The 24,390-nt window shown below is 55.5% G+C and overlaps 2 protein-coding genes across 10 annotated transcripts in view; one reads left to right on the top strand and one right to left on the bottom strand.

The window, feature by feature from the left end:
• LOC110202953 (USP6 N-terminal-like protein) overlaps positions 1–20,649 on the top strand; it is a 34,996-nt gene extending 14,347 nt beyond the window's left edge. Inside the window, exons 2-16 of one of the 7 annotated variants that reach the window (XM_078148261.1) lie at positions 6,064–6,381; positions 7,223–7,280; positions 7,712–7,835; positions 8,243–8,328; positions 8,773–8,812; positions 9,460–9,540; positions 13,146–13,253; positions 16,743–16,852; positions 17,199–17,247; positions 17,729–17,849; positions 18,299–18,393; positions 18,501–18,566; positions 18,669–18,840; positions 18,980–19,132; positions 19,487–20,649. In XM_078148261.1, coding sequence (XP_078004387.1) covers positions 7,770–7,835; positions 8,243–8,328; positions 8,773–8,812; positions 9,460–9,540; positions 13,146–13,253; positions 16,743–16,852; positions 17,199–17,247; positions 17,729–17,849; positions 18,299–18,393; positions 18,501–18,566; positions 18,669–18,840; positions 18,980–19,132; positions 19,487–20,349 — 2,010 coding nt within the window. In that variant the 5' untranslated portion in view covers positions 6,064–6,381; positions 7,223–7,280; positions 7,712–7,769 and the 3' untranslated portion in view covers positions 20,350–20,649. Of the gene's footprint in view, positions 1–2,974; positions 4,230–6,063; positions 7,836–8,242; positions 8,329–8,772; positions 8,813–9,459; positions 9,541–10,323; positions 12,390–13,145; positions 13,254–16,742; positions 16,853–17,198; positions 17,248–17,728; positions 17,850–18,298; positions 18,394–18,500; positions 18,567–18,668; positions 18,841–18,979; positions 19,133–19,486 lie in introns of those variants that run through there. The other 6 variants (XM_020979326.2, XM_078148257.1, XM_078148258.1 and 3 more) reach the window with 6 other exon arrangements.
• A 268-nt stretch (positions 20,650–20,917) lies between these two features.
• On the bottom strand, positions 20,918–23,921 carry HRAS (HRas proto-oncogene, GTPase). 3 transcript variants are annotated; one of them, XM_020979330.2, is made up of 6 exons: positions 23,738–23,908; positions 23,089–23,221; positions 22,156–22,334; positions 21,911–22,070; positions 21,400–21,532; positions 20,918–21,275 (listed from the first exon to the last, which is right to left on the bottom strand). In XM_020979330.2, the coding sequence occupies exons 2-5, from the start codon at positions 23,197–23,199 to the stop codon at positions 21,413–21,415; spliced, it is 570 nt and encodes a 189-aa protein (XP_020834989.1). In that variant the 5' UTR covers positions 23,200–23,221; positions 23,738–23,908; the 3' UTR covers positions 20,918–21,275; positions 21,400–21,412. The 3 variants fall into 3 exon arrangements, with proteins under 3 accessions (XP_020834989.1, XP_078004389.1, XP_078004388.1); XM_078148263.1 differs by lacking the exons at positions 20,918–21,275; positions 21,400–21,532; positions 21,911–22,070; positions 22,156–22,334 and adding exons at positions 22,341–22,647; positions 22,681–22,936 and having other exon boundaries at positions 23,738–23,921; XM_078148262.1 differs by lacking the exons at positions 20,918–21,275; positions 21,400–21,532; positions 21,911–22,070; positions 22,156–22,334 and adding an exon at positions 22,341–22,936 and having other exon boundaries at positions 23,738–23,921.
• Between the last annotated feature and the right edge of the window lie 469 nt (positions 23,922–24,390).

Genomic DNA, 24,390 nt, shown 5'->3' with positions numbered 1-24,390 from the left:
CAGAACAAGAAGAGCAGTGTGGTTGGATCATATAATGAGCGAGTGAAGGGGAGTCATGTGGGGAGATTAGTGATGGATGATGAAAGGTTTTTAAATAACAAGTTATTGAGATTCTTGAGTTGGGGGGAGGAGGGGTGACATGGTGACATGGTGCTTTAGGAAAATCACTTTAGTGCAGCTGAATGGAGGATGGACTAGAGGGGGAGAGACTGAGGCAGGCAGATCCATCCCCCCAGCAGCATATTATAATAATCCAGGTGTTAGGGATACAGGCATGCACCAGGGTAGGGGCAGTGTCAGAGGAGAGAAGAGGGCTTATTGGAAAGATACTGCAATCAATGGGAGATGCTGCAGAGGTGAGATCTGTGCTGCAGAGCTGAAATGGATGAGCGATGCTGCAGAGGTAAGATCTATGGGAAATGCTACAAAGGTGAAATGGATGAGAGATGTTGCATAGGTGAAATCTACAAGAGATGCTGCAGAGAGGAAATCTATGCTGCAGAGGTGAAATGGATAAGAGATGGTGCAGAGTTGAAATAGACAAGAGATGTTGCAGAGATGAAATCAAGGAGAGATGCTGCAGAGGTGAAACTGACAGACCTTGGCAGCAGTTTGGATATGGGGTGGGGGTGGAGAGTTGAGAAAGAGTGCAGAATCCAGGATGATGTCTAGGATGTAAACCTGAGGCCTGGGAGGATGGTATTGCCCTCTACAGTAATAGGGAAGGTAGGAAGAGGGAAGGGCTTAGGGCAAAAGATAGTAAGTTCTATTTTGGACATGCTGAGTTTAAGATGTCTACTGGACATCCAGTTCAAGATGTCTAAAAGGCAATTGGAGATGAGAAATTAGAAGTCAGCAAAGGTTAGGGAAATTCAGGAGTGGAGAGGATTTGGGGAGAAAGATTACGAGTTTTGTTTTGGGGCGCATTGGCCCTGGAGTGGTATCTACAGCAGTATGTAATCTTGGTACATTCCAGGACACACTCAGTCCAGGTGTGCCTGGTGAGCGTTTGTTGTCGTTTAGTCGCTGAAGTCACGTCTGACTCTTGGTGTCCCCATATGGGGTTTTCTGGGTAAAGATACTGCAGTGGTTTGCCATTTCCTTCTCCAGCTCATTTTACAGATGAGGAAACTGAGGCACGCAGGGTAGAGTGACTTGCCCAGGGTCACCCAGCTAGTAAGTGTCTGTTGCCAGATTTAAACTCAGGAAGATGAGTCTTTCTGGCTCCAGGCCTGGTATCCTATTCACTGGGCCAGCTAGCACAATATAGAGCATTAGGTTATAAGCCCAGTAAAGGAGTCTCTGGGTCAAGGGCAGGGACATTTAGTCACTTTATTTACATAATTCCAAATAGTTATATGGATTCATAGTTCCACCAACAATGTATTAGAGTGTCTATCCCTCCTGAATCCCTCTAACATTGACTATTGCCATTTTTTCTCATTTTTGCTGAATTTCAGGGTGTGAGGTAAAACCTCAGGGTTGTTTCTTATCATAAGTGATTTGGAGCATTTTTTTCTTGTGGTCGTGAATACTCTGCAGGTCTTCTTTTGAGAACTGTTTGCTCATATCCTTTAACCACTTATCTATTGAGGAATATCCCTGAGTCATATATGTGTTTATGTATATTATAAATTGTTACATATTCTGAATACCAAAACCTTATCAGAGAAATTTAATACACAGATTGTTTTCCCATTTGACCACTTCCTTTTTATCCTAGGTGCATTAATATTATATCTATGCAGAAGCTTTTTAGTTTCAAGTAATCAAAATTATTTTTTGTAATTGCCTCTTTTTTTTTTTTATCAAGAATACCCCTTTTACCCATAGCTGTGAGAGATAAATGGTTTGTTTCTCTTCTTATTTTTTAACAGTGTGACTTTTAATATTAACGTCCTGTATCCATTTAGAATGCATTGTGGAGTGGAGTGTAAGATGTTGGTCTGAGACTCATTTCTGCCAAATGGCTTTCTACTTTTGCATTGATTCTCAGTGCTTTGTATACCACAAGCACTTAATAAGTGCTTTATTCACCCTTTCATTCATTTGGGAAATATTGCCAAAATCCAGGGCAGAGTAGAAATTAACTTAGGCAGTCTGGAGGAGGTGCAGTTTCATCGAGGTGGGCATTCCCTCCGGTGATGCAGATCCACGCCTGTCGTGTGTGCCTTTTGTCCGTGGCCTCTCTTAGGCTCGCCATTGGACATGAACCGCCACTTCTGACAATCTCTGGTTTCACCTGCAGGTGGTCTCCCTGCTGCTTATGCCCCTCCCCCAACCATGACCCTATTTCTTTTGTGTACAGGTCCCCATAGAAGGGAATCTCCCCTGAGGGCAGAGCCTGGTTCCCCCAGGGCCTGGCACACAGTGGGCACCTGACCAATCCTCATTTGCTTGACTATTATCCAATCATCCTTAACACAATATCCCAGTGACATGCTAACGCAGGGATGCCTGTGGCCATCAGCTCTCTCCCCTCGGCTTTTCTTGGGGTGGCGATTGATTTTACCTCTTCTGTGTGGCTGGTGTCAGTGTCATTTCCCTGTGTCCCACCCATTTTTCAGGGTCACTAGAGCCCAAGGTCAAGCTGTTTCGATTCCACACTTGAGACTTTTCTCACAACTTTCCCTTCTAACTTGACACACCCCAGTCCCTCCTATGTACTCTGTGGTCTGGTAACACTGTCCTTCCTTGCCCTTCCTAAGCAAGACATTTCATCTCCCACCTCCAGGCATTTGCGCTGGCTGTCCTTCCTACCTAGTCTTTGCTGGCTGGCTTCCTTTAAGTCTCAGCTAAAAGCTCACCTTCTATAGGACATCTTTCCCAAGCCCCCCTTAAATCTAGGCCTTCCCTCTACTGATCGTCTTCCATCTGTCCTTATTTGTACCAAAATGTTTGCCTGTTGTCATCCCTCCCACCCCCCGCCTACCCCCCATCCCTGCCCTGCCTGCACCATTCTACTATGAGCTCTTGGAGGTCAGGGACTTTCTTTCGCCTTTCCTTGCATCCCAGCACTTAGCTCAGTGCCTAGCACACCTTTGGTGCTTAATAAATATGTTTGTTTTTCTAACTGACTGCTCTGACAAGTCAGTGTGAGACTACACAGAGTGACTTTGGGGTGACCCCCCATCCATGGACCTGCCAGTCCTTTTTTCTAAGAAAGCGTTCACCATGCCAAAGCATCGTGTGACTGATCCCCATGGAAGTTGTGGAGTGTCAAAGTGTCTGTGAATTTCATCTCAGGAAGGTCTTTGTATAATTTCTCTGCCACTGCCTCCTCCTCTGGGAGAGATAGTACACAGCAGACACTTAATAAAGGCTTTCATAAAGGCCAGACAGATGGTTAACGTTTGGAGAGTTGATGCCTAACAAGCCCCAGGGAGCTGGGAAGAGAATGCCCGGCTGCCCCAGGTGGGGAACCCCATCCTTAGGCCCTGAAAGAACTGCCCGCAGTGGTATCTGAGCCCATCAGGGATCCTGAAAGATCATATTGGTGAATGAGACAGGCATGGCTGAACTGGAGGAAGTTATCCCAGAGCACAGAAGAGTGGAAGAGAATGGAATCTGAAATCTGCAAGCCAGGCACTGTGACCAGAGATTTGGTGAGGTGGCGCAATGGGCAAGGGCCTTCTTTCCCCTCTCCTTTTAGTTTTTTGTTACAAGGGAAGCCTCTCTGGCTAGGAGAGGAGAGTGAGCATATTTGGGAAATGAAATCAGAGAAAACACAAAAATGGAATTTTTGAAGAAGGAAACAGCAATCCCAAAGAGCCAGTGTGGCTTCATCAGAAACACAGCATGTCACACTAACCTTACTTCCTTTTTAGATAGGGTTACTAGGCTGGTAGATTCAGAACTTGTTCAATGGCTGGACCCAAAAACTAGTCATAGTTTGATGTTATAGCTGAGAGAGATCTAGAGCGGAGTGCCCCAGGGATCTGTGCTGTTGAACATTCTTTAACAGAACTTTGCACTCAGTAGGGGCTTAATAAACCCTTATTCAATTGAAATGGATCAAACAAGGAGCAATATCAGGTCTCATCTCTCCACAAAAGCATTAAGGCAGGGGCCTCGGAGCACATCTGTTCTATTCCACTGGATGGACAATCTTCTCAGAAATACAGATTTCTAAAAGTTCGGAGGAATGGCAAGCATGACCCCATAAACATCTAAAGATCTCTCAAGGGCTGGCAAGCCCCGAGTCCCACAAGTCTGATGAAGATGAAAAGGTAGGGAGCCTAAAGAAGGTGATGTGTTTGCACAGGGTACTCTCTGATGAACTCAGCCCCATCACAAGGGACGATGGATACTATAAAAGGTGGCTGAAGAGCCAGGCCCCAGAAGGAGCCATCCTGGTGTGAGCTTCCAGCAGCAGGAGTCCGGCTCAGGGTTGGGCCGGTGCCACAGGAGACGACCCGGTCCTGTGGTTCTAGCTTCGGCCAGTGCTCAGAACCCCAAAACAGATTGGGATTTGGCACTCAGCCAGCCCAACCAGCTCATTTGTCAGAGGGTGCTAAGGTAAAGGACCTGGCCAGAGTCTAGCCAGGCAGTGAATTGCAGAGAGCCCCATCCCAACTTCCCAGGTCCTCGTCCTCCTCAGTAAGTACTCTGCCCACTGCCCAAGGGGCACAGCCTCTAGAACCAGGGATTTTATGGGATTCAGGAATCAGGAATCTTGAGGAAGGGGAAGCAGGCATGGAGATGTGGTTCCTGGGCCTGGGCCTTGGGTCTCCTGCCTGCCATCTGTCATCTGCCCTGGGTCTGCACTTCAGACCCACCCTCGTCCTTCCATGGGCCCCACCCTTTCCTGTTGGCCTCCCCCATTTCTTTCCCCCTGAGCTCTCCTGGCTGCACAGCATGGAAGTTTCACCATGTCGTAGGTGAGCCCTTGGGGAGATGCCGAGGCCCCAGTGGCATGGCAGTCACCTCTTCTATACGCCAGGCAGGACTACCTGGAGGAATGGCCGGCTTGGGGACCAGGGGGCAGGAGGTGACCCTGGCTTGATAAGGCCCACCCTAGTAGATCCTCCCCGTGGGCTCCAGCCACACTGAGGACCAGAGTTCTCCTAGACTTTCCAGGGTTTCCGGGGGTGGTTCAAGAAGGGCCTCAAGCCTGGTCCTCCAGCTCTTCTACCCTTACTAGCCGGGGCCCAGTGAGGGGAGGAGCATAGCCCCCGGGCAGTGGATGGCCCTGTGGAGAGACAGATGCTGGACCTGAGTTCAAATCCAGCCTTAGACATTTGTGTGCTGCATGGGACCATGGGCAACTCACTTCACCTCTGCCTGCCTCAGATTCTTCATCTGTAGAATGGGCTGATGATAGTACTTGAAACACCGTAGAAATGCCATTGTTATTATTAATAATATTTATGACATTTCTTGTCGTGACACCAACTGTCATCTGTTTTCCTGCCCTTGCATCTGGGAGGCCCAGAAACATGGAAGAGGTCACCCCCCATCCCCCCTCTAATCCTGGCAGATCACTTGGGTGCTCAGAGCATCAGCTGCCTTACCTGTACAATGGGGAGAACCTCCTGGCAGTTCCGGGCCCCCAGGGTTGTTGCTCTGCTCTGCTCCAAGATGATGTGCACCCAGGGAAGCATGCGCTCAGCTGACTGGCTGCTGTCGGGGCCCTGAGTGGACAGGAATCATAGCCCATCCTGCTGTCTGGCCCAGCCAGTGGGGCACTGGGCCAGGGTTGGCCCGGTTGGAGGCACTGCTGCTGGGGCATCCCAGGGCTCTCAGCCACTGGCCCAGGGAAGGTCCTCCCCAGAGCCCTGAAGTGGATGCTAGAAAGGCTGGAGGAAATCAGCCATTTCACTGATGGGGAAACTGAGACGGGAAGTAGAATGCCCAAGGTCCCCTCAGGAGCTGGTGGCAGGGTTCTTTCTGAGTGTCTCTCCCTGGTGGTTTGTTTCAGACAGGGTGATGTCTATCCATCTAGACATCCATCCACCCTGAGGACTGGGCAGCTCGCAGTGGGTGGGCGCTGGGGCACATGGGCAGGGGACATTGGTCATCTTCCCAGCTCAATTCCCTCCTCTCTGGCATCTCTCCTTCCAGTGAGTGGGGACGACGGAAGGACGTCTGCATGTGGGCAGTGAGCATCGAGAGGAGAGGGCAGCACGGGCATTGGTCCTCCTTCCCTGGGTGGAGGACAGAGGGGCACAAGGCCTGGGCCCCACTGACCTCTGGCCTCACACACACCTGACCCATGCACCATGCCCAGGACCCGGCCAGGGATGCTGATGGCAAGAGTGGCCCCCTGGGGGCTGGTACTCTGACATGGACTCCCAGGCCCGAGGGAGGGCCATGGGCCCTCCTGTCTGGTAGCTTGAGGGCACTGTCTGGATGTGTTTAGACTGCCCAAGGCCTGCTCAGGTAAGAGGCCCACTGGGGCCGGAGCTCCCCTTCCCACCTTCACCTCTGCAGCCTCAGCATGTGGGTTCTGTTTTGGCCAGGGGCTGGCTTCCCTATCCCGGCTCCTGAGTTAGTTCAGCCCCTTCTGCAGATGAAGAAACTCCAGTCGTCCTGATCCGAGATGGCCCTGGAGAAGACCTCCCTCATGTCATGGTCCTTTTTGAGAATGAAACCCAAGCAGCAGCGAGCTCCAGCTCCCCCTACCCAGGAATTCTCCCTGTGTGTCCCCAGGCTCCCCTGCCCGCAGCTGGCCCAGGATCATGGGCCACCCAGCTGGCGCAGCCAGGGCCGAGGCCTTCACTTTGGTGGCCTCGCCTGTAGTTGCACCCCCACTGGGCATTTGGAGTTGCCTCATGCCCTGCCCCCCCTCCCTGGGGCAAGGCCAGCCCTGAGTCTGAGGGTAGAGGATGTCCCCCCCCACACCTGCAGCAGCCCAGCCTGGCCACACCACTCCTCCCTCCCCCCAGGCACCAGCTGAGCCAACTAGCTCAGAATGTGAGTAGCAGCTGGAGGCAGATGCCCTGGCCTCAACAGTGCTGCCGCCCACCTAATGACTGCCCTTCTCTCTGGGCCTCAGTTTCCTCATTTGGAAAAGGGGTTTGAACTTGATCCCGTCAGCATTCAGAGGCAGCTAGGGGGCACCACAGTGGCTAGCGCACTGGGTCTAGAGTCAGGGAGACCTGAGTTAAAATGCACCCATAGATACTTCCTGGCTGGGTGACCCTGGGCAAGTCATGTAACTTCTGCCTTCCTTGTTTCCTCATCTGTAAAATGGAGAAAATAACAGCACCTCCCCCCCTAGGGTTGTTGTGAGGATCAAAGGAGATAATAATTTTGCTTGGCACAGTGCCTGGAACACAGTAGGTGCCACATAAATGTTATCTGTCATACTGTTATTTCGTTGTGGGCTTGAGCACCAATTCTGCCTATTGCACCAGCCCCACATCATGCATCTTCCTCTCTTCTCCCTAACCTTCTCCCTCCCTTTCTCTCCTCTCCTCCTCTCTCCTCCCCCCTCCCCTCCTCTCTTCTCCTCCCCCCTCCCCTCTCCTCTCCTCTCCTCTCCTCTCCTCTCCTCTCCTCTCCTCTCCTCTCCTCTCCTCTCCTCTCCTCTCCTCTCCTCCCCTCCCCCTCCTCTCCTCTCCTCCCCTCCCCTCTCCTCTCCTCTCCTCCCCTTTCCTCTCCTCTCCTCTTCTCCCCCCCCCACCTTCCCTTCTCCCCTTCTTTCCGCCCCTCCCTTCTCTTCTCATCTCTTTTCTCTCTTCTCTTCCTTGTTCTGCTGCTGCTGCAGGGGTGCCTGTGAGCACAGAGCAGGGGAGGGGGGCTTTTCTCACCTCCCCTTTCCGGACATGAAGAAAGACATTGAGGCTTTGGTAGCAGAGGAAAGAGCTGAGATCATTGCCAGGTACCAGAAGGTAAGGACCTGTCTGTGGGGAGCCCTGGGGCCTTCCTCCGTGCTCACTCCCTTCCTCCTCTTACCCATTCTCACCCCCACTTCCTGGCTGGGCAGACATCCGGTGCCTGACTTCTGTCCTCCTGAGTAGAGGGGCGTTTGTCTGGACCACATGCTTCTCTCTGCAGCACTCCCAGGCTCAGGGATCTGGGGGCCAGCTGGCAGGCCTGAGGCTAGCCCTCACTGAACTGGACAGGGCAGCCGAGATTCCCGAGAAAGGCCGGGAGTGGGTAGAGCTGGCTTCCCCCATCCTGGTGCTAGGACTTTCCTTTATGACTCGGGGAGGGAGAAGAGGAGACAGGAGGTGCCCCACAGCACAGAGGGCCCAGGTCCTCCCACCATGTCCCCTGAGCCCCCCTCTCCTTGCAGGGCAGACAGCATGGAGCTCAGATTGACCCTTGGGAGGATGCAGACTTTGCCCTCTACAAAGTCACAGACAGATTTGGGTTTCTGCAGTGAGTATTGTGATGCTGTCCCTCTGCCCGCCCCCATGCACCCCACGGTCATGCAGGCAGGGGAGCCGGGAGGCCACTGGAGGCACCTCACTGGCCTGAGGTGCTTGGCATGTCCAGGATCTGCAATCCATAGGAACTCAGGGTCACAGATGGAGAGCTGGGAGGGACCTTGGAGCCAGCCCCCAAATTTAGAGATGAGGAGACTGAGGCCCAGAAAGAGGAAAGCAGTTGCTAGGGTGCCAGAGCTAGTGGTCATATGAAGTGTTTGGTGACCCTGGGTCTTCCCGACTCTCAGTCCAGCGCTCTAACCTCTGGGCCACAGGGCTGCTCCACTAGCTCCAAGGCCATAGGGCCCCTTGACTTTAGAGCCCTCCTTCTTTGGGACGGGATGCGTCAGACCTTTCTATTCCTCCTCCTCACCGCCTTTTTCCTCTGCCCTCCCAGTGAGAGTGAACTGCCAAGCCACAGTGCCTTGGAGGAGAAGGTAAGAGCCAGCTATGGGGGCCACAGGGTCTGAGCTGGGGAAGGAGATCAGAAGCCTCCCTCTGGGACCCCCACCACCCCCCCCCCGTCCCCAAAGGCAGGAGGTGGGCTGAACATCAAGGGTGCTGGGGAGGGGGAGGGGAGGGGTGTGAAAAGGAGGGTCTACCTTCCAGCGAGGCAAGCACAGTGCTCCATTCTCTTCTCTTCCCTTCTCCCACCCCCACCATCTCTCTCTCCTCCTCTCCTTTTCCCCTTCTCCTTTCTGTCCTTCTCTCTTTCCTCTCCCTCTCCTCCCTCCTCCTTTCTCTCTTCTCTCCATCTCCTTTCCCTCCAGTGTCTCTCCTCCTCTCTCTTTCCATCTCATTCCCTCCTCCATGATTCCATCTATCTGGCATTACCCTTGCAGTGGTAACTCCCCTGTACCAGGTGTGTACTTGGGAGTCACCAGGGGGTGGGCAGAGCTGGAAAGGGAAACAGAGCAGAGCCCGAGCAGAGGGATGACTCTCCTGCAGGTCTGCCAGGGCCCCTCCCCATGTGGGTAGCTGCTCGACCCTGCTAGTTTCCAGCTGTCCAGGGGTATCAGGCACAGACAATGTACTTCTCTGGGAAATTTCAATTCTGAGGGTGCTCTGGGTCTTCATTTTTCAGCAAAAACTCCAGGAGATCGAGCGGGTAGGCAAGTGGCTGAAGATGCTGAAGAAGTGGGATAAATATTACAATAGTGAGAAGGTAAGAGGAGGGAAAGCCCCTGAGCTCGGAGCCCATGACAGCTGGGTTCCCTCCCTTGCTACCTTCTTCACTCTCACTGGCCCTGGGCACAGCCTACTCAGGCTCCCCGGCTGCTTTGCCATCACTACCCCTGCGTGTGGGGACACAGCCCGCTTGGGACCAGCACAAGGACTTTGGGGCACCCCAAAGCCCCAGCAACCCACTCTCTTCACATTTCAAACAGTCGGAGAATGTCTTCTACCAATTCCTCTGACACCACTCACCATCCTGGCTGCTCCTTTCCATCCTGGAGAATGATAGACACCCTCTTCTGTCATCCTCCCCCCATCTCCCCCCACCTCATTTTCAATCTCTCTCTGTCTACTGGCTATTTCCCTCCTGCCTGCCTATGTCTCTCCCATCTTGAAAAACCGTCACTTGACCCTTCCACCACCACTCTCTTATATCTCTCCTGCCTTTTGGTGGCTAAACACCTCAAGAAGGCTGAATCTACACTGGGCACCTCCCTTTCCTCTCCTCTCACTCTCTTCTTAAACCCTTGTAATCTGGCTTCCAACCTAACCATTCCACCGAAACGGTGTTCTCCAAAATTACTTATCCTAATTACCAAATCCAATGGCCTTTTCCTAATCCTCATCCTTCTTGGCCTGTCTACAGCCTTGGACACTGGTGATCACTCTCTTCTCCTGGATCCGGGCTCCCCTCTTCCCTCTGTGACCATCGCTGCTCAATCTCCTTAGCTGGATCCGTCTCCAGGCCATGCCTTCTAACTGCAGGTGTTCCTTGGGGTTCTGTCCTGGGCCCTCTGCTCTTCTACCACTCTACTCCTTCACCTGTGATTTTATGCACTCCCATGGATTTAATTACTTTCTATGTCTATGATGATTCTCAAATCTAACTTTCCTGTTCCAATCTCTTTGCTGACCTCTAGTCTCATATCTCCAACTGCCTTTCAGACATGTTAAACTGCCAGTAGACATCTCAAATTCAATATTTATAACACAGAACTCATCATCTCACCCCCTAAGCCTCCCCCCTCCCCAACCTTCCCTATCACTGTCAAGGGGCAGCACCCTCCTCCCACTTCTCAGGTTCCCAACCTAGGAGTCACCCTGGACTCCTCACTATCTCTCACCCTCCAGATCCAATATGGTACAAGGCCTGTGATTTCACCTCTGCCACATCTCTGGTCCATTTCACCCCTGCCACATCTCTGGTTGCTGTCACCTCCCTGCCATTTCTCTGGTCCATTTCACCCCTGCCATATCTCTGGTAGCTTTCACCTCTTCCGCATCTCTGGTCAATTGCATCCCTGCCACATCTCTCCAATACATCCCCTTCTGTCCTTTGACACTGCCCCCAGCCATGGTGCAGACCCTCATCTCCTAATGCCTGGATTATTGCAGTAGTTCCTGGGGGGGTTACACCTGCCTGAGATCTCTCCCCACTCCAGTCCATCTTCCCCTTAGCCATCAAAGTGATTTTCCTAAAGTGTAGGTCTGACCACGTCACCACAACCCCATCCCCACTCAATGAACTCCAGTGGCTCCTTGTTACCTCCAGGAGCAAATACAAACTTATCTGTCATTTAAAGCCCTTCGTGATCTGCTCCCTCCTGCCTTTCCAGACTTCTTTTACCTTACTCCCCAACATTCTCTTTGATCCAGTGACAATGGCCACCTGGCAGTTCCTCAAACAAGACTCTTCATCTCGGGCTGACCCCCTTGCTTGGAGCACTCTCCATCTATTGACTACTGACTTTTCTGGCTGTTTTGGATTCCCAGCTAAAATCCCACCTCTGCAAGAAGCTTCCTGCCCCTTCCCTCTGTTATCTCCATTCTATCCAGTCTACAGCTTGTGTGTACACAGTTGTTTGCGTATAGTCTTCCCCATTAGATTGTGAGCTCCTTGAGGGCAGGTACTATTTTTTACTACTTTTTCTATCCTCAGAGCTTAGCACAGTGCCTGTCATATAGTAGGTGCTTAATCAATGTTTGTTAACTGACTTTGACCAGGAAGTCCTCAGGCACAAGGTTCTTGCTACTTTACCGGACTGACTACACCCTCCTACACACTTTCACTGATTGACCTGCCCATTGGGTATTTCTCCCTGCCCCCACCCCTGTGTGGGTATGGGCATGTCTGTCCCTGCCTCTCTCTATCCCTGTCTCTCTGTCTCTTTCTGTCCCACACACTTACTATGACTTTTTCATTCATTTTTCCTCTCCCTCTTTTCCTTCTTCCTTCCTTCCCTCTTAATCAAATCTTTATTAAACTCCTACTGTGCTAAATGTTAGGGATACAGGGACAACAGTGAGATTATCCCTCCCTTCTCTTTGGTGGGATGGGGGGGGGAGAGAGCCTCTAGAAAGGCAGGGACAGAGGATGAACTCCTGGAGGCATCAGGGAAGACTTCCCAGAGGAGGTGGCCCCAGAGCTGAGCCTTGAAGGAAGTTTGAGATTATGAGGGGAATAGGCCTGCATGAATGCATAAAGATAGGAGAAGGAATGTTAGCTTCAGGGAGCAATGAGTCAGTTAGTTTATCTACAATGAGGGCATGAAGGGGGACTATGGCTGGGAAGCTAGACGTGGAGACAGGGAAAGTCATCAGAAAGCTGACCCGGGCAAGAGATGGCTGGTGCCCGAGCTGAGGGAGTGGAGAGAAGGGGATGGATGGGGGGAAACCAAGAGGACTTGGCCAAGATTGGCTGAGGGGCTGAGGGACAGGGAGGAGGTGAAGTTGGTGACTCCGCTTGGATCTGCAATGGGCTCCCAGAATCTTATAAAGAGCCCCATTGGAAGCCTCCTGCAAAAGAGCCATCTGGATCACTGGAGATGCTGTTTTAAGGTTGGGCTAGTGGCACCCCCTCCTTTTTCATTTTCCATTTTCTCTCTGTTGATGCCTTTCATTCTGAAGCTATCTTTCTCCCTCTCCTGCCCTAGTGAGCCATCCTTTGTTATCAGAGATTTTAACAGATTTTAAAAGGCAGTGAGAGGAGCCAATGTGTAGATGGCATTTCACAGCCACACTCCTTCACCCCTACTTCTGCAGTGAAGGGAGGGACATGGATTTTCCCCACTCTTCTCCTGGGGCTACTTTCATAGCACCTACTATGTGATGAGTCCTACAGCCCTGCACTGGGTGCTGGTGACAGAGAAGGAATGCTTAGAAAAGGCCTCACACTGGGATGTCTTGGGGGGGGATAGGTGTGAGTATGGATGTATTTATGGTGTGGGGGTGTCTGTGTAGGTTGGGATGTAGCTGAGTGTATGGCTTTGGAGGTGTTGTATATGTGGGTTGGTGAATGTGTGAGTGGATGTGGGTAGTGAACACTGGCCTGTGGTGGAGGAGAGAGTACACCAGAGAGCAGACTGACCAGTGGGGAAGCTGTGAAGCAGGGGGCTCCCTGGAGGAGGTGGAGTCCGAATGAGGATGAGACACAAGGGGAAAGGAGGGGCCGGGTCCGTGCAGGCTGGTGGTAGAGCCCTCCTTTTGGGGGTAGGGGACCAGGGCTTCTGTCCTTCCATATGGGACTGCTTGGTCAGTGGGTTCCAGCGCCAAGGCCGATGCCCTCCCTCAGCCTGCATTCCTCTCCCCACTCAGATGGCTCGAAGGGTCTACAAGGGCATCCCCCTGCAGGTGCGGGGCCAAGCCTGGTCCCTCCTCCTGGAAGTGGAGAAAGTGAAGACAGAAAACCCTGGCAAGTATGAGGTAGGAGGCTGTCCTAGCCCTGGAACCATTGCCAGCTTCTGCCCCCCCATGATCCTCGTGGTCTCTGTCATCTGGCATGTTCTGGGCTGGAGGTGACAGAGTAGGCAGCTGCCCCGTTTGTGGGCATCAGTGTTGGGGGCCACCTTCCCAGCTGGCCAGTGGGCCCTGTGAACAAGGCTGGGCTCAGAGGCCAGACCCCAGCCTGCAGCCCCTAATCCAGGCACTGTCTGGCTTGACCTCTGCCCTGGGCCTTCTCAGGCCTCCCCAGACCTCCTCTGGGCTAAGCCTTGAAGAGTCCGCCCTACCCCCAGCCATCCTCTCAGATGCTGAGGAAGCCACAGTATTCCTTCCCACCTAGGCAAGTCACCAACTTCCTCAACTGTACGGGGAACAGCCCCTCCCTCCCGGGACTGTTCTGAAGATGAAATGAGATATTTGTCAAATGCCTACTGTGGTGCCTGGCACATAGTAGGTGCTTAATAAATGCTTCCTCCCTTCCCTCCCTCCTACCACCCCGGAAGGTGGGGAGTGCACAGTTATTATCCCCTTTTTCCTGATAAGGAAACAGGTACAGAGGCCAAGCAACCTGCCCAGGTTACACACATCGAGTTAGTAGTGGACTCACACAGAGTCCACCCACCTCAGGGCCCCCTCCTCTATCCTGGACTAGCAGATCCTAGTCCCCCCCCCCGCCCCAGTCCCCAGTGTTGTACTAATGCCACCCTCCAGGTGAGGGAGTCACCCTCAATCAGTCAACATTCAACAAGTCTTTGTCAAGGGCCAAGGGAGGTTGGGGAAGAACCACAGTTGAGCTTAGACTTTAACCTAAGAGTTGGGAAGAGAGACCCAGGGAGACACATCAGAGAAGGGCTAAATGAGAGCTCAGGGTGGCTTCCTGGAGGCAGTGTCTGCAGCTGGGATTGGAAGGATTGGCAGGGCTGGCCCAGGAAACTGCCCAAGCAGAAGACTGGGCATGGATTCTGTCCAGTGGAAGCCAACTCCATCTCTAAACAGGAGGCACCTACTCTGAACAAAGATCTCAGCTTGGGGTACAGGCAGACCAGGGCTGAGAGAGCAGCCAGTAAAACTGGAGAGGAGAGCATGGGAGGGGCAGATGTAATAAGAAACAAATTACTGGGATCAGGTCAAAATGGATCCATGACCTTGACATAAAGGGAGATATCCTAAGAAAATGAGAAGAACATGGAACACATCACCTCTCGGACTTATGGATAGGCAAACAATTTATGAATAAACAAGAGACAGAGAGCACTGTGGGAAGAAAAATGGATCATTTCAATTACATTAATTTTAAAAGGGTTTATACAAATAAAACCAATGTAACCAAGATCAGAAGAAAAGCAGAAAATTGGGGGGAAATTTCAGGGACACTTTCTCAGATAATGGCCTCATATCTCAAATATGTAGAGAACGTGGTCACTTCTATAAGAATATGAGTCATTCCCCAGTTGATATATAGTCAAAGGATATGAACAGGCAGTTTTTTTGATGAAATCAAAACTATATATAGTCACATAAAAATGCTCTAAATCATTATTGATTAAAGAAATGCAAACTAAAACAACCTTGAGGTAACATCTCACACCATTCAGATTGGCTAAAATGATTGAAAGGGAAAACAATAAATGTTGGAGGGGATGTGGAAAAGTCAGGGCACTAATACACTGTTGGTGGAACTGTGAGCTAATTCACCCATTTTGGAGAGCAATCTGGAATAGTGCCCAAAGAGTTCTTAAGCTGCCTCAACCCTTTGATCCAGCAATACTAGCTCTGTTTCCAAAGATGATTAGGGAAAAAGGAAAAGAACCCATGTGTTCTAAAATGTTTATAGCAACTCTCTTTGTGGTGGCAAAGAACTAGAAATTTAGGGGATGCCCACGAACTGGGGAATAGCTGAACAAGTCATGGTGTATGATTGTGATGAAATACTACTGTGCTGTAAAAAATGGTGCATGGATAGACTTGCACGAAATCATGAAGAGGGAAATGAGCAGAACCAAGAGAACATGGTGTACAGTAACAGCAATCCTGTTCAAAGAAAAATTGTGAACGACCAAGTTCTTCTGAGTATTATGCATAGTCAAATCAAGTCCAAAGGACCCATGAAGGAAGATGCTGTCCACCGTCAGAGAAAGAACTGATACATAGAAGTGTGCATAGTATGGTTTTACATCTATTTATAAATCTGTGTCAAATGATGGCCTTCCGTAGTGTGGGATGGGGAGGAAGGGATGTAACAAAAACATCCAAAGTGAAAAAGAAGCAAATCTAGAAGGGTAAGGTGGCAAGCACTGAATGCTTTCCACAGAGCAGCCTGAACTTTCTCAGAGGCAGTAGGGAGCCCCTGAAGACTTTTGAGCAGAAGAGTGAGCAGATTGGCCTTCCAGGTAGTGGTGGAGAGGGCAGGGGAAGAGATGGAAAGATCTGGATGGAGAACAAAGTAGGCAGTCACAGGGAGTGGGCAAGGGTGTGTGAAGGCATGTACTTGGAGGGGATGCTGAGAAGGCCTGAGGATGTGCTGTGCTTGCTGAGTGGGGTAGGCAAAGCCCCGCAGTAGCCCTGTCAGGTTGGGCCATTACCCCTTTTCAGAGGCAGCAAAAGGGCAGGTGTTTGATAGGGGGCTGTTCTCCTGGAGGCCTCAACATCAGGATCCAGGACCCCGACCTGGAAGGGAACAGTTCCTAAAAGGACTCTGAAAAGATCCATGTGTCTGAGCCCTCTTTGGGATATGTGAGGGAGGCGAGATTACTAAGCACCTCCCACCTGCCTGAGGTCCCGTCAGCAGTAAAGGCAGAAAAGGACACCCCACTTCCCAAGATCCCTGTCTCCAGTGGGGCTCGAGCTGTTGCTTCTGCTGTGCCCTGTTGGTCACCAAGGATGGTGACAAGGAGGGGAAGGAGGGCAGCCCGTGAGCACAGCCTGGATGGGGAGAGAGTAGTCCCCCAGATTGTGGGCTGGGGTAAGAGGTTGGCAGGGGAGCCAACCCTGGAGCTGGGGCAGAATTCCTCAGGTCTCAGCCAAGGCCAGACACCCCAAGAACTCACAGCCAGCCTGTGGTGCTGGTGAGAGTAGGCACCTGGGAACAGGGCAGGACAGTGCATTAAGGAAAGGGGAAGAGACTGTCCCAGTCAGGCCTGCCACCCAAGGAGTGGGGCCTCTGCTGCCTGGCCTGGGTTGGGCCGTATTGCCCCACTTCTCAGGGCTGCCAGTATGCATTTAGGGTTAGGCCAGAGGAGGCGTGCTGGCCTCAGAGTATCTGGGCCCCCCTGGCCACAACCTCAGGTCTTCTCTGTTGGACTTGGTCCTCAGGAAGACCCTGGCAGGGGGAAGCCCAGGCAAGGGTCCCACACTGGCTCTGTTCAGTGACTGGGGATGGGGCAGGTTTTGGGTGTCCAGCCCAGGGCCTCTCCTGAGACAGTCTCCCCTCCCTTTGCTTGGTTCTGACGTGCTGCCACTTCCCCCTCACAGGAGATGAAGGAGAAAGCCCAGAGCTTCTCTTCTGAGATCAGACAGATTGACCTGGACATCAACCGTACATTTCGCAATCATATCATGTTTCGGGACCGCTATGGAGTGAAGTGAGTGACCCTTCGGGTAGGAAGCAGGGCAGAAGGGTGCTGAGGCTGGATCAGGGAGGGAGGGGTGGCTTTGGCCCCAGCTGGGATCTTCCTACTGCCCTCTGCTTCTCATGTCCCAGCTGGGTCCTCCCTCGCCCCATGCCCTGACTGCTTGGGGCCTCCCTGGAGCCTCCTCTCTGTGGGCTGTGGTCTCAGTACCTGCTGACTGCCTTCCTCTGACAGCCAGGTATCAGTGAGAATAGTCTTGGAAGCCCAGAGGATAGGCAAGGGGGCAGATTCCCTTGTTACTGAGTGGCCGGTGTGTTCTAGGCTGCCCAGCATGGTCAGGGATCCCCTTTCTCTCCAGGCAGCAAGCCCTGTTCCATGTCCTGTCTGCCTACTCTGTCTACAACACGGTGAGATTGTGAGCTTCTGCCTGTGGTCAGGCCGGTGGGCAGGTGGGTGGTCATGAGTGTGTGCTGCAGGACAGGGAAGAGGGGCTGTATGTGGTGTCAGCCCAAGTCTTGACTAGCAGGGACAGGCCGGGCCTACTGGCTTTGCTCTAGCATCCTACTAGCCGCTCGGCCTCAGTCTGCCTGGGCTCTTCCCAGAGCAGGCCATTGGCCCCCCTGCCCAGGCCCTGGGAGCCCATAGTGGGCCCCTGCCTCAGTGCCAGCAGCCCCTGGGGATTCCACTCTGTGAGTCCTGGGGGAGGTGCACACTGGTGCCCAAGTCCAAACCTAGGCAGGGAGTCGGTTTCTGCCTTGCACACCCAGGACTTAGCTAGAGCCCTGAGGTGGAGGCTTCCTCCCAGCCCAGAGCCTGTGGAGGGGAGATAGTCCCCATACACACCATCATGTGTGTGTGTGTGTCTGGGCGGATGGGCGCCCCCTGCAGGAGGTTAGCTATTGCCAGGGCATGAGTCAGATCGCCGCCATCCTGCTGATGTACCTGAATGAAGAGGAAGCCTTCTGGGCACTGGCCCAGCTGCTGGCCAACCAGAGGCACGCGATGCATGGTGAGCGCCTGACTCCCACCCTCCCTCCTCCCCAGGGGTGGGGGGGGCGGATCCCCAGCCCCACAGCTGCTGGAAACAGAGCCAGGAAGTCACACCCCACCCCTTGTTTCCCTGGCTTTCCCACAGCTCAGAGGCCAAGGCAGGTTAGGAATTAGCTCCATGCTACAGATGACAGCATTGAGGCTGCAGGGGGAAGGGACTTGCCCGAGTCTCTGGCCAGAGGCTTCCATGGGCTGGAAGGGCCACCGCTGATCCTAAGACAGCTGGCATTGTGTGAGATAGGGCTCTTTGGTCAAGGAGATGGGGCCCCCATAGAGGGACATGCCCAGGGGCTCAGTCCCAGGGGCACCCTGCTCGCCCTGCGTGGGCAGGGGGTGAACCCGAGGGGGCTCCTGGGCTTTCTCCCCAGGCTGCTGCTGAGCCCTCTGCCCTGGGCGGGCTCCCCACAGGCTTCTTCGTGCCTGGATTCCCCAAGCTGCAGCGTTTCCAAGACCACCATGAGCAGATCCTTGGGAAGGCCTTGCCCAAGCTGAAAAAACACATGGTGAGCTCAGCAGCAGCGGGCACAGGGTGGCTGCACATGTGGGCACAGGGGAGCTGCCTGCCAGTCAGGGCAAAGGTGACCCTGCCATCTCCATCGTCTCCCTTCAGGACAAAGAGCAGATGTTCACAGGCATTTATACCACGAAGTGGTTCCTGCAGTGTTTCATTGACCGGGTGAGAACATCAGGTCAGCCCAGGCCTGCTCTGGGCTCTGGCTCTGCTGGGCATGGTGTCACGCCCTCAGGGCACCTTCTCAGCCTGACCTCTCTTCCACAGACCCCATTCACCCTCACCCTGCGCCTGTGGGATGTGTACATCTTGGAGGGCGAGCGAGTTCTCACCGCCATGGCCTATACAGTTCTCAAGCTGCACAGGAGTAAGGACTGGGCTGGTGATGGACCCCCTCCCCAGACTTGGGGGGGGAGGGGGGGAGAGAATGGATTTTCAAGTGAGTAAAGGGGGGGATGAGAGAACTAGGCTCAGGCTCTGTGCAGGAGCCTGGGGCTCAGATGCCAGGAAGGGAGCAGAGGGAGCCTGTGGGCAGGGGGCTCACCATCTGGCCCCCCCCTCCACTCTTGGACCTCCAGAACGCCTGCTCAAGATGTCCCTGGAGGACCTCAGAGAGTTTCTGCAGGAGAAGTTGGCCAGCCCCTGGCCCCATGAAGATGATGCTGTATTGGATCATTTGCAGGCATCCATGGCTGAACTGCGCAGGATGAAATGCGAGCTGCCCCCCCCAGGTGGGCTTGGGGATGGGGGCTGGAGGCTGGGACACTCTTACACTTCTGAGAGGGGACCAGGCTGTCAGGGCCCATGCAGGGGATGGCCTAGTGGGGCCAGGGGGCAGCCAGGTGGGACCAGGTCAGGGCCAAGTCAGGCAGGAACCTTCCTCCTCCTCTTCCTGGGGGCCAGGTCACAGGCAGGCAGACACACACACACAAACACTAGATGAGGCAGTTGGGGTCCTAGCACCTAGGTTGGGCTCCTGACTCTCCCCTCTCTGGGCCCCAGTCCATCTCCCACACCTGTCAGGGAGGGCAGTCCTGGGGCTCCCAGACTAGGTCTAAATGTGCACTGTCTTGTTTGCCTTGAAGCCAAAGTGGAAGAGCTCCCCAAGAAGCCTCTGGGAGTGGAGTTCTCCCTGGGCCTGGTGATCAATGGGCAGGGCAAGGCAGCTCCTACCAGGAGCCCCTCCCCAAGCCCAAAGATGCCTAGTCAGCAGACTTCGCTCCCAGAAGATGGGCCCTCTCCCCAGCCCCAGGAGCCCCAGCCATTGGGCAGCCCAGAACGGACCCCCCCTCAGGACAGCCAGGACCTAGATGAGGCCTGTCTGAGGCCCAGGCCTCCACCCTTCTCTCCTCTGCAGCAAGAGGCTGAGGCCCAGTCCCCAGGCCTGCACCACAATACCCCAGCCTCCCCTGAAGAGGCGTGGCCGGGAGGGGGCATCCCCTCTGAGTCGGATGCGGCCCTGTTCCCTCCACCCCCATCCCCTGAAGAGCTGCTCCCTCTGGAAAATGTCCTTGATGAGAACGCCTATCCCAATGGCCCTCCCCCTCCCAGCACCACTGATCAGTCTGGCCTGCTTGACCTGGGGCCCAGGAGTGGGCCTCCCCAGCACTATAATATTCCTGAGGAGGCTGAGGGGCTGGGGCCAGGCAGTGACCTCCTGCCCAGGCATTGGGCCAGCATGCCCAGCCTTGACATTCCTGTGCCCTCCTCCATGTCTCTGGGCACGCTCCCCTGTGGCCTCTTCAGGAGCAGCACCAGCCTATGCAGGGCCCAGGTCAGCAAGGACTCAGGGCCAGGGGCCTGTGGTGCTTCAGTGGGGAGGGAGCAGAGGCTCCAGGAAGGAGCTGGTCTCCTGCTGCCCCCAGCCCATCCCAGACAGTCTCCCCAAGAGGAGGCCCCTTCCCCACAGGGCAGCTGTCAGATGGGGCTTACCCCAGGGCCATTTTGAGGGATGCTCTGCACCCTGGGGTACAGGCCAGGCCTCACTGGCCCTGGATGGGAGGCAAGGGAGCCTGGAAATGCAGGGCAGGGCCCAAGTGCCCCAAACCCATCCAGAGAGGTCAGGGCTCTCTGCCATAGGGCAAACTGCACAGGGTCTGTCAGAGAGCAGGATCTGAATTGGACACAAATGGTCAGAGCTGGGCAGTTGGGCAGTTCCCCTGCCAAGGCCAGAGGGGAAGGGGATGTCAGGCCCGCCCCCAAGAATATGGGCAGACCTGTCAGACAGTAAAGGCGTCTACACCAAGGACCCTCTGACTCGGTGGTGTTACTTATTCCTGAAGCCTCCCCCGGGGGCAGCAGAGGGTAGCCCTGGCCCTGCCCTGCTTGGGGCCAGCCCTCAAGGGACCCCTGAGCTCAGAGCCTGGCCCAGAGCAGTGGGCCAGGCTCTCCAGGCAAAAGCCAGGGGTACGGCGCCCCCTCCCGTTGGCCTGGCTGGGCCAGAGGGTCAAGGGGTGGGTTGCATGCTTCAAGTGGTTTCTTTACCCCACCCTCACCCCCCCACAGCCACACCAAGGTCAAGACCATCCAATAATTTACTGAAATGAGCCCGGTGGGTCGGGCAGAGGGGCAGGGGAGGCAGAGGAAGCAGTTTGGGGCCGAGGAGTTGGAGACAGTCCGTGCAAAAAGCCTGCGGGGGGGGGGAGGGGGGGATCAGAGGCGCCCTGTCTGGCCCTCCCAGCAGGACCAGGAACTCCAGTAACAGCAACAGCAGCAGCAGCAGCAGCAGCAGCAGCAGCAGCAGCAGCGCCAAAGGGCTGCCGCTGTCTTCCTTCCTTCCTTCCAACTGACTGTCCGTCCACCATGCTCCATCCGTCCCTCCGTCCATTGGCTCCTCCCTCCCTCACTCGGGTCCTGCACCTCCGAATCCCCAGCCTGGGCAGGGACCAGAAGGCAAAGTCAGGCCCGGGCCAGCGGAGAGAGGTGGTGTTGGGAAAGGAAAAGAGGGGGAGGGTCCCTGCTGTAAGCCCTGCCCCGCCCCCACCCTCCCAGGCCTCACCTCAACCCCGCGGTCAGGAGATCACACACTTGCAGTTCAGACATCCCGGACCGCTCTCGTCCGGGGGGTTCAGCTTCCGCAGTTTGTGCTGCCGGATTTCCCGCACCAGTGTGTAGAAAGCATCCTCTACTCCCTGCGGGGGGGGGGGGGGCGCAGGGCGGCTCAGCCGGGATCCTGGCCTTGGGCTCCCCTGCCACTGACCTCATCCAGGACTCCAGCTCCTTTCCCACCCAGGGTCACCTTGCACATGGGCTCATGTCAGATCAGGGTTCACCTGGACCCAGATCTCCCAGTGATCCAGGTTCAATCCAGAGCTAGCTTTACCTCGCATCCAGCTTCCCATCAGATAGGAGCTCACCTCTTCTCTACCCAGACTCCCAGGGCAGCCTGTGGCCTTGGGACCCTGGGCCAGGCTTTTGGGTTGGGGGGGGTGTCTCTCCATACTCCTGGGAAGTGTCTGCCTGTGCCCAGCCCCCGCAGGCAGGTGGGCCAGGAGGCAGAAAGCCCTCACCTGGCGAGTTTTGGCGGATGTCTCAATGTAGGGGATACCGTAGCTTCGGGCCAACTCCTGGGCCTGGCGTGTCTCCACTGTCCGGGCTGGTAGGTCACATTTGTTCCCCACCAACACCATGGGGACATCGTCAGAGTCCTTCACTCGCTTAATCTGTTCCCTGCACAGGAGGAAAGAAGCAGGTGCTGGCTAGTGGGCCGGGCAGGGCAGAGCCAGGCTGAGCAGAGCCGGGCTGGGGGGCTCACCTGTACTGGTGAATGTCCTCGAAGGACTTGGTGTTGTTAATGGCGAATACACAGAGGAAACCCTCCCCGGTGCGCATGTACTGGTCCCTCATGGCGCTGTACTCCTCCTGGCCTGCAGTGTCCAAGATGTCCAGCAGACAGGTCTCCCCATCAATGACCACCTGCTTCCTGTATGAGTCCTGGAGAGAGGAGAGGGGGGAGTCAAGGCAGGAGACCCAAGAGTCCTGAAGACCTAGCGGCTTCCCTGCTAGGGAGGGATCTCCTGGGGAAAGCTGCTGGGAGCCTGGTTCTGGTGATGGGAGCGTCTCTGAAAGGTATGGGGTGGGGGGGAGAGGAGGTCATAGTCCAGGGTCCTGGGGTGCAGGTAGGGTGCTGTCCAGGCTCCTAGGGTATGTGGGGGTGGGAGAATGGCATCCAGGGTCCTGGGATGTGTGTGTGTGTGAGTATGTGTGTATGCACAGTGCAGGGTCCTGGAGGTATGTGTGTTAGGAGGCGCCCACGGTCCTGGGATATGTGTGTTAGGAGGCGCCCACGGTCCTGGGATATGTGTAGGAGCGCCATCCAGGGTCCTAAGGTACAGGGGAGCATCATCTAGGTCCTGGGGAATGTAGAGAAGAACCATCCAGGGTCCTGGGGTGGGGGGTGCCGTCCAGGGTCCTGAGATATGTGTGGGGGCGCCATCCAGGGTCCTGAGGTGTAGGGGGGTACCATCCAGGGTCCTGGGACAGGTAGGAGGCGCCGTCCAGGGTCCTGAGGCATGTGGGAGGCGCCGTCCAGGGTCCTGAGGTGTAGGGGGTCACCATCTAGATCCTGGGGCATGTGGGAGGCGCCGTCCAGGGTCCTGGGGCATGTGGGGGTCCCCGTCCAGGGTCCTGGGTTCTGGGGAGGGTGTCCCAGGGGGAGAGCTCGGGCGGGGGCCCATACTGCGCTCACCTCGATCGTGGGGTCGTACTCATCCACGAAGTGATTCTGAATAAGCTGGATGGTGAGCGCGCTCTTGCCCACGCCCCCCGCGCCCACGACCACCAGCTTGTATTCGGTCATGGTGGCCGGGCTCCGGCAGCTCCTGCGGGGGAAGCCTCGCTGTCTCGGGGACCTCCAGTGCCGCCCCCGCCCCCCAGGCCTACCCAGGCCCTAGGTGCAGGAGCCTGACCTGGTGGGGGCCCCGCCCCCAGCAGCCCCTCCCCGAGCCCGGCCCAGGCCCCCCCCCAGCAAACCCCCAGACACGGACACGCCCCAGAACGACCCCCCCCAGCCCTCTCGTCCTGATGACATGCAAGTTTGCAGGCTGCCGCGCCCCCCCCTCCCGCCCCCCCCCACAACCGGGCCGCACCCTGCCCCTGCCCCTGCCCCAGAAGGGGAAAGCCAAGGCCACAGCCACAGCCACGGCCACGGCGCGCGCCTTGGGCGGCTCGAGGCCCCCCATCCCCCCCAGTGGAGGGGGCACCGCCCCCCCACACCCCAATATGCCCTACACACACTCCCTCCCTCCCGCGCACATACTCCCCACCCCCCTCCCCGTCGCCCCCTCCCCTCTGCCCTCCGCTCCGCTCCGCTCGCCGGGCCTCCCTCCCAGGCTCACCGGGCTCACTGCTTCTTTCGCCGTCTCCTTCTGCTCCGCCACTGCTGCCCCCCCGGGCCGGGGGCTCCGGGCCGGGGGCTCCGGAGGGGGCTCGGGGGGCTCCGGGGCTGGGGCTGGGGCCGGGCCGGGCGGCTCACTCCGCGCATGGGCTCCTGGCGGCCCGGGGCGCGGGCGCGCGCGGCGGGCGGGGGCGCGGCGGGCGGGGGCGCGCACCTCGGTCCCGCCCCATCGCGCGCGCGCGCGCTCACGGGGACGTCCCTCGTCTCCGCCCACCCTCCCTAGTAGTCCGCATCCGGCTTCCCAGTCCACGCTCTCTGACCATTGGCTGAGCCTCCTGTTCATCATGTCTTGGAGCCAGCCCTACTCCCTCGTTGGAGCAATTGGGTGGCCGTCAAAATCTAGTTTCCTATTGGCTGAAGCTCCTGCTCCCCGGGTTCCAACCCGATCAGTGGCCTGTGCGGCCTTCTAGGCATTGGCTGGGAGGTGAGAAGGGAGAGCATTCCAGGCAGAGGGGACTGCCTGGGCAAAGGCTGGGCAACCAATGATGGAGCGTCTTGCGGAACAGCTGTAGGCCAGTTTGGCCAGTCTGCAGAACGCATGGAGGAAGCTGAAACCTAAGAAGGAGGCGGGCTGCAGAGGAGCAGTGACTTGGG

This window comes from Phascolarctos cinereus, unplaced genomic scaffold (assembly GCF_003287225.1).
Source record: "Phascolarctos cinereus isolate Bilbo 61053 unplaced genomic scaffold, phaCin_HiC Scaffold_9;HRSCAF=440, whole genome shotgun sequence".
Taxonomy (NCBI): Eukaryota; Metazoa; Chordata; class Mammalia; order Diprotodontia; family Phascolarctidae; genus Phascolarctos; species Phascolarctos cinereus.
This window is presented reverse-complemented; position numbering and strand designations above follow the sequence as displayed.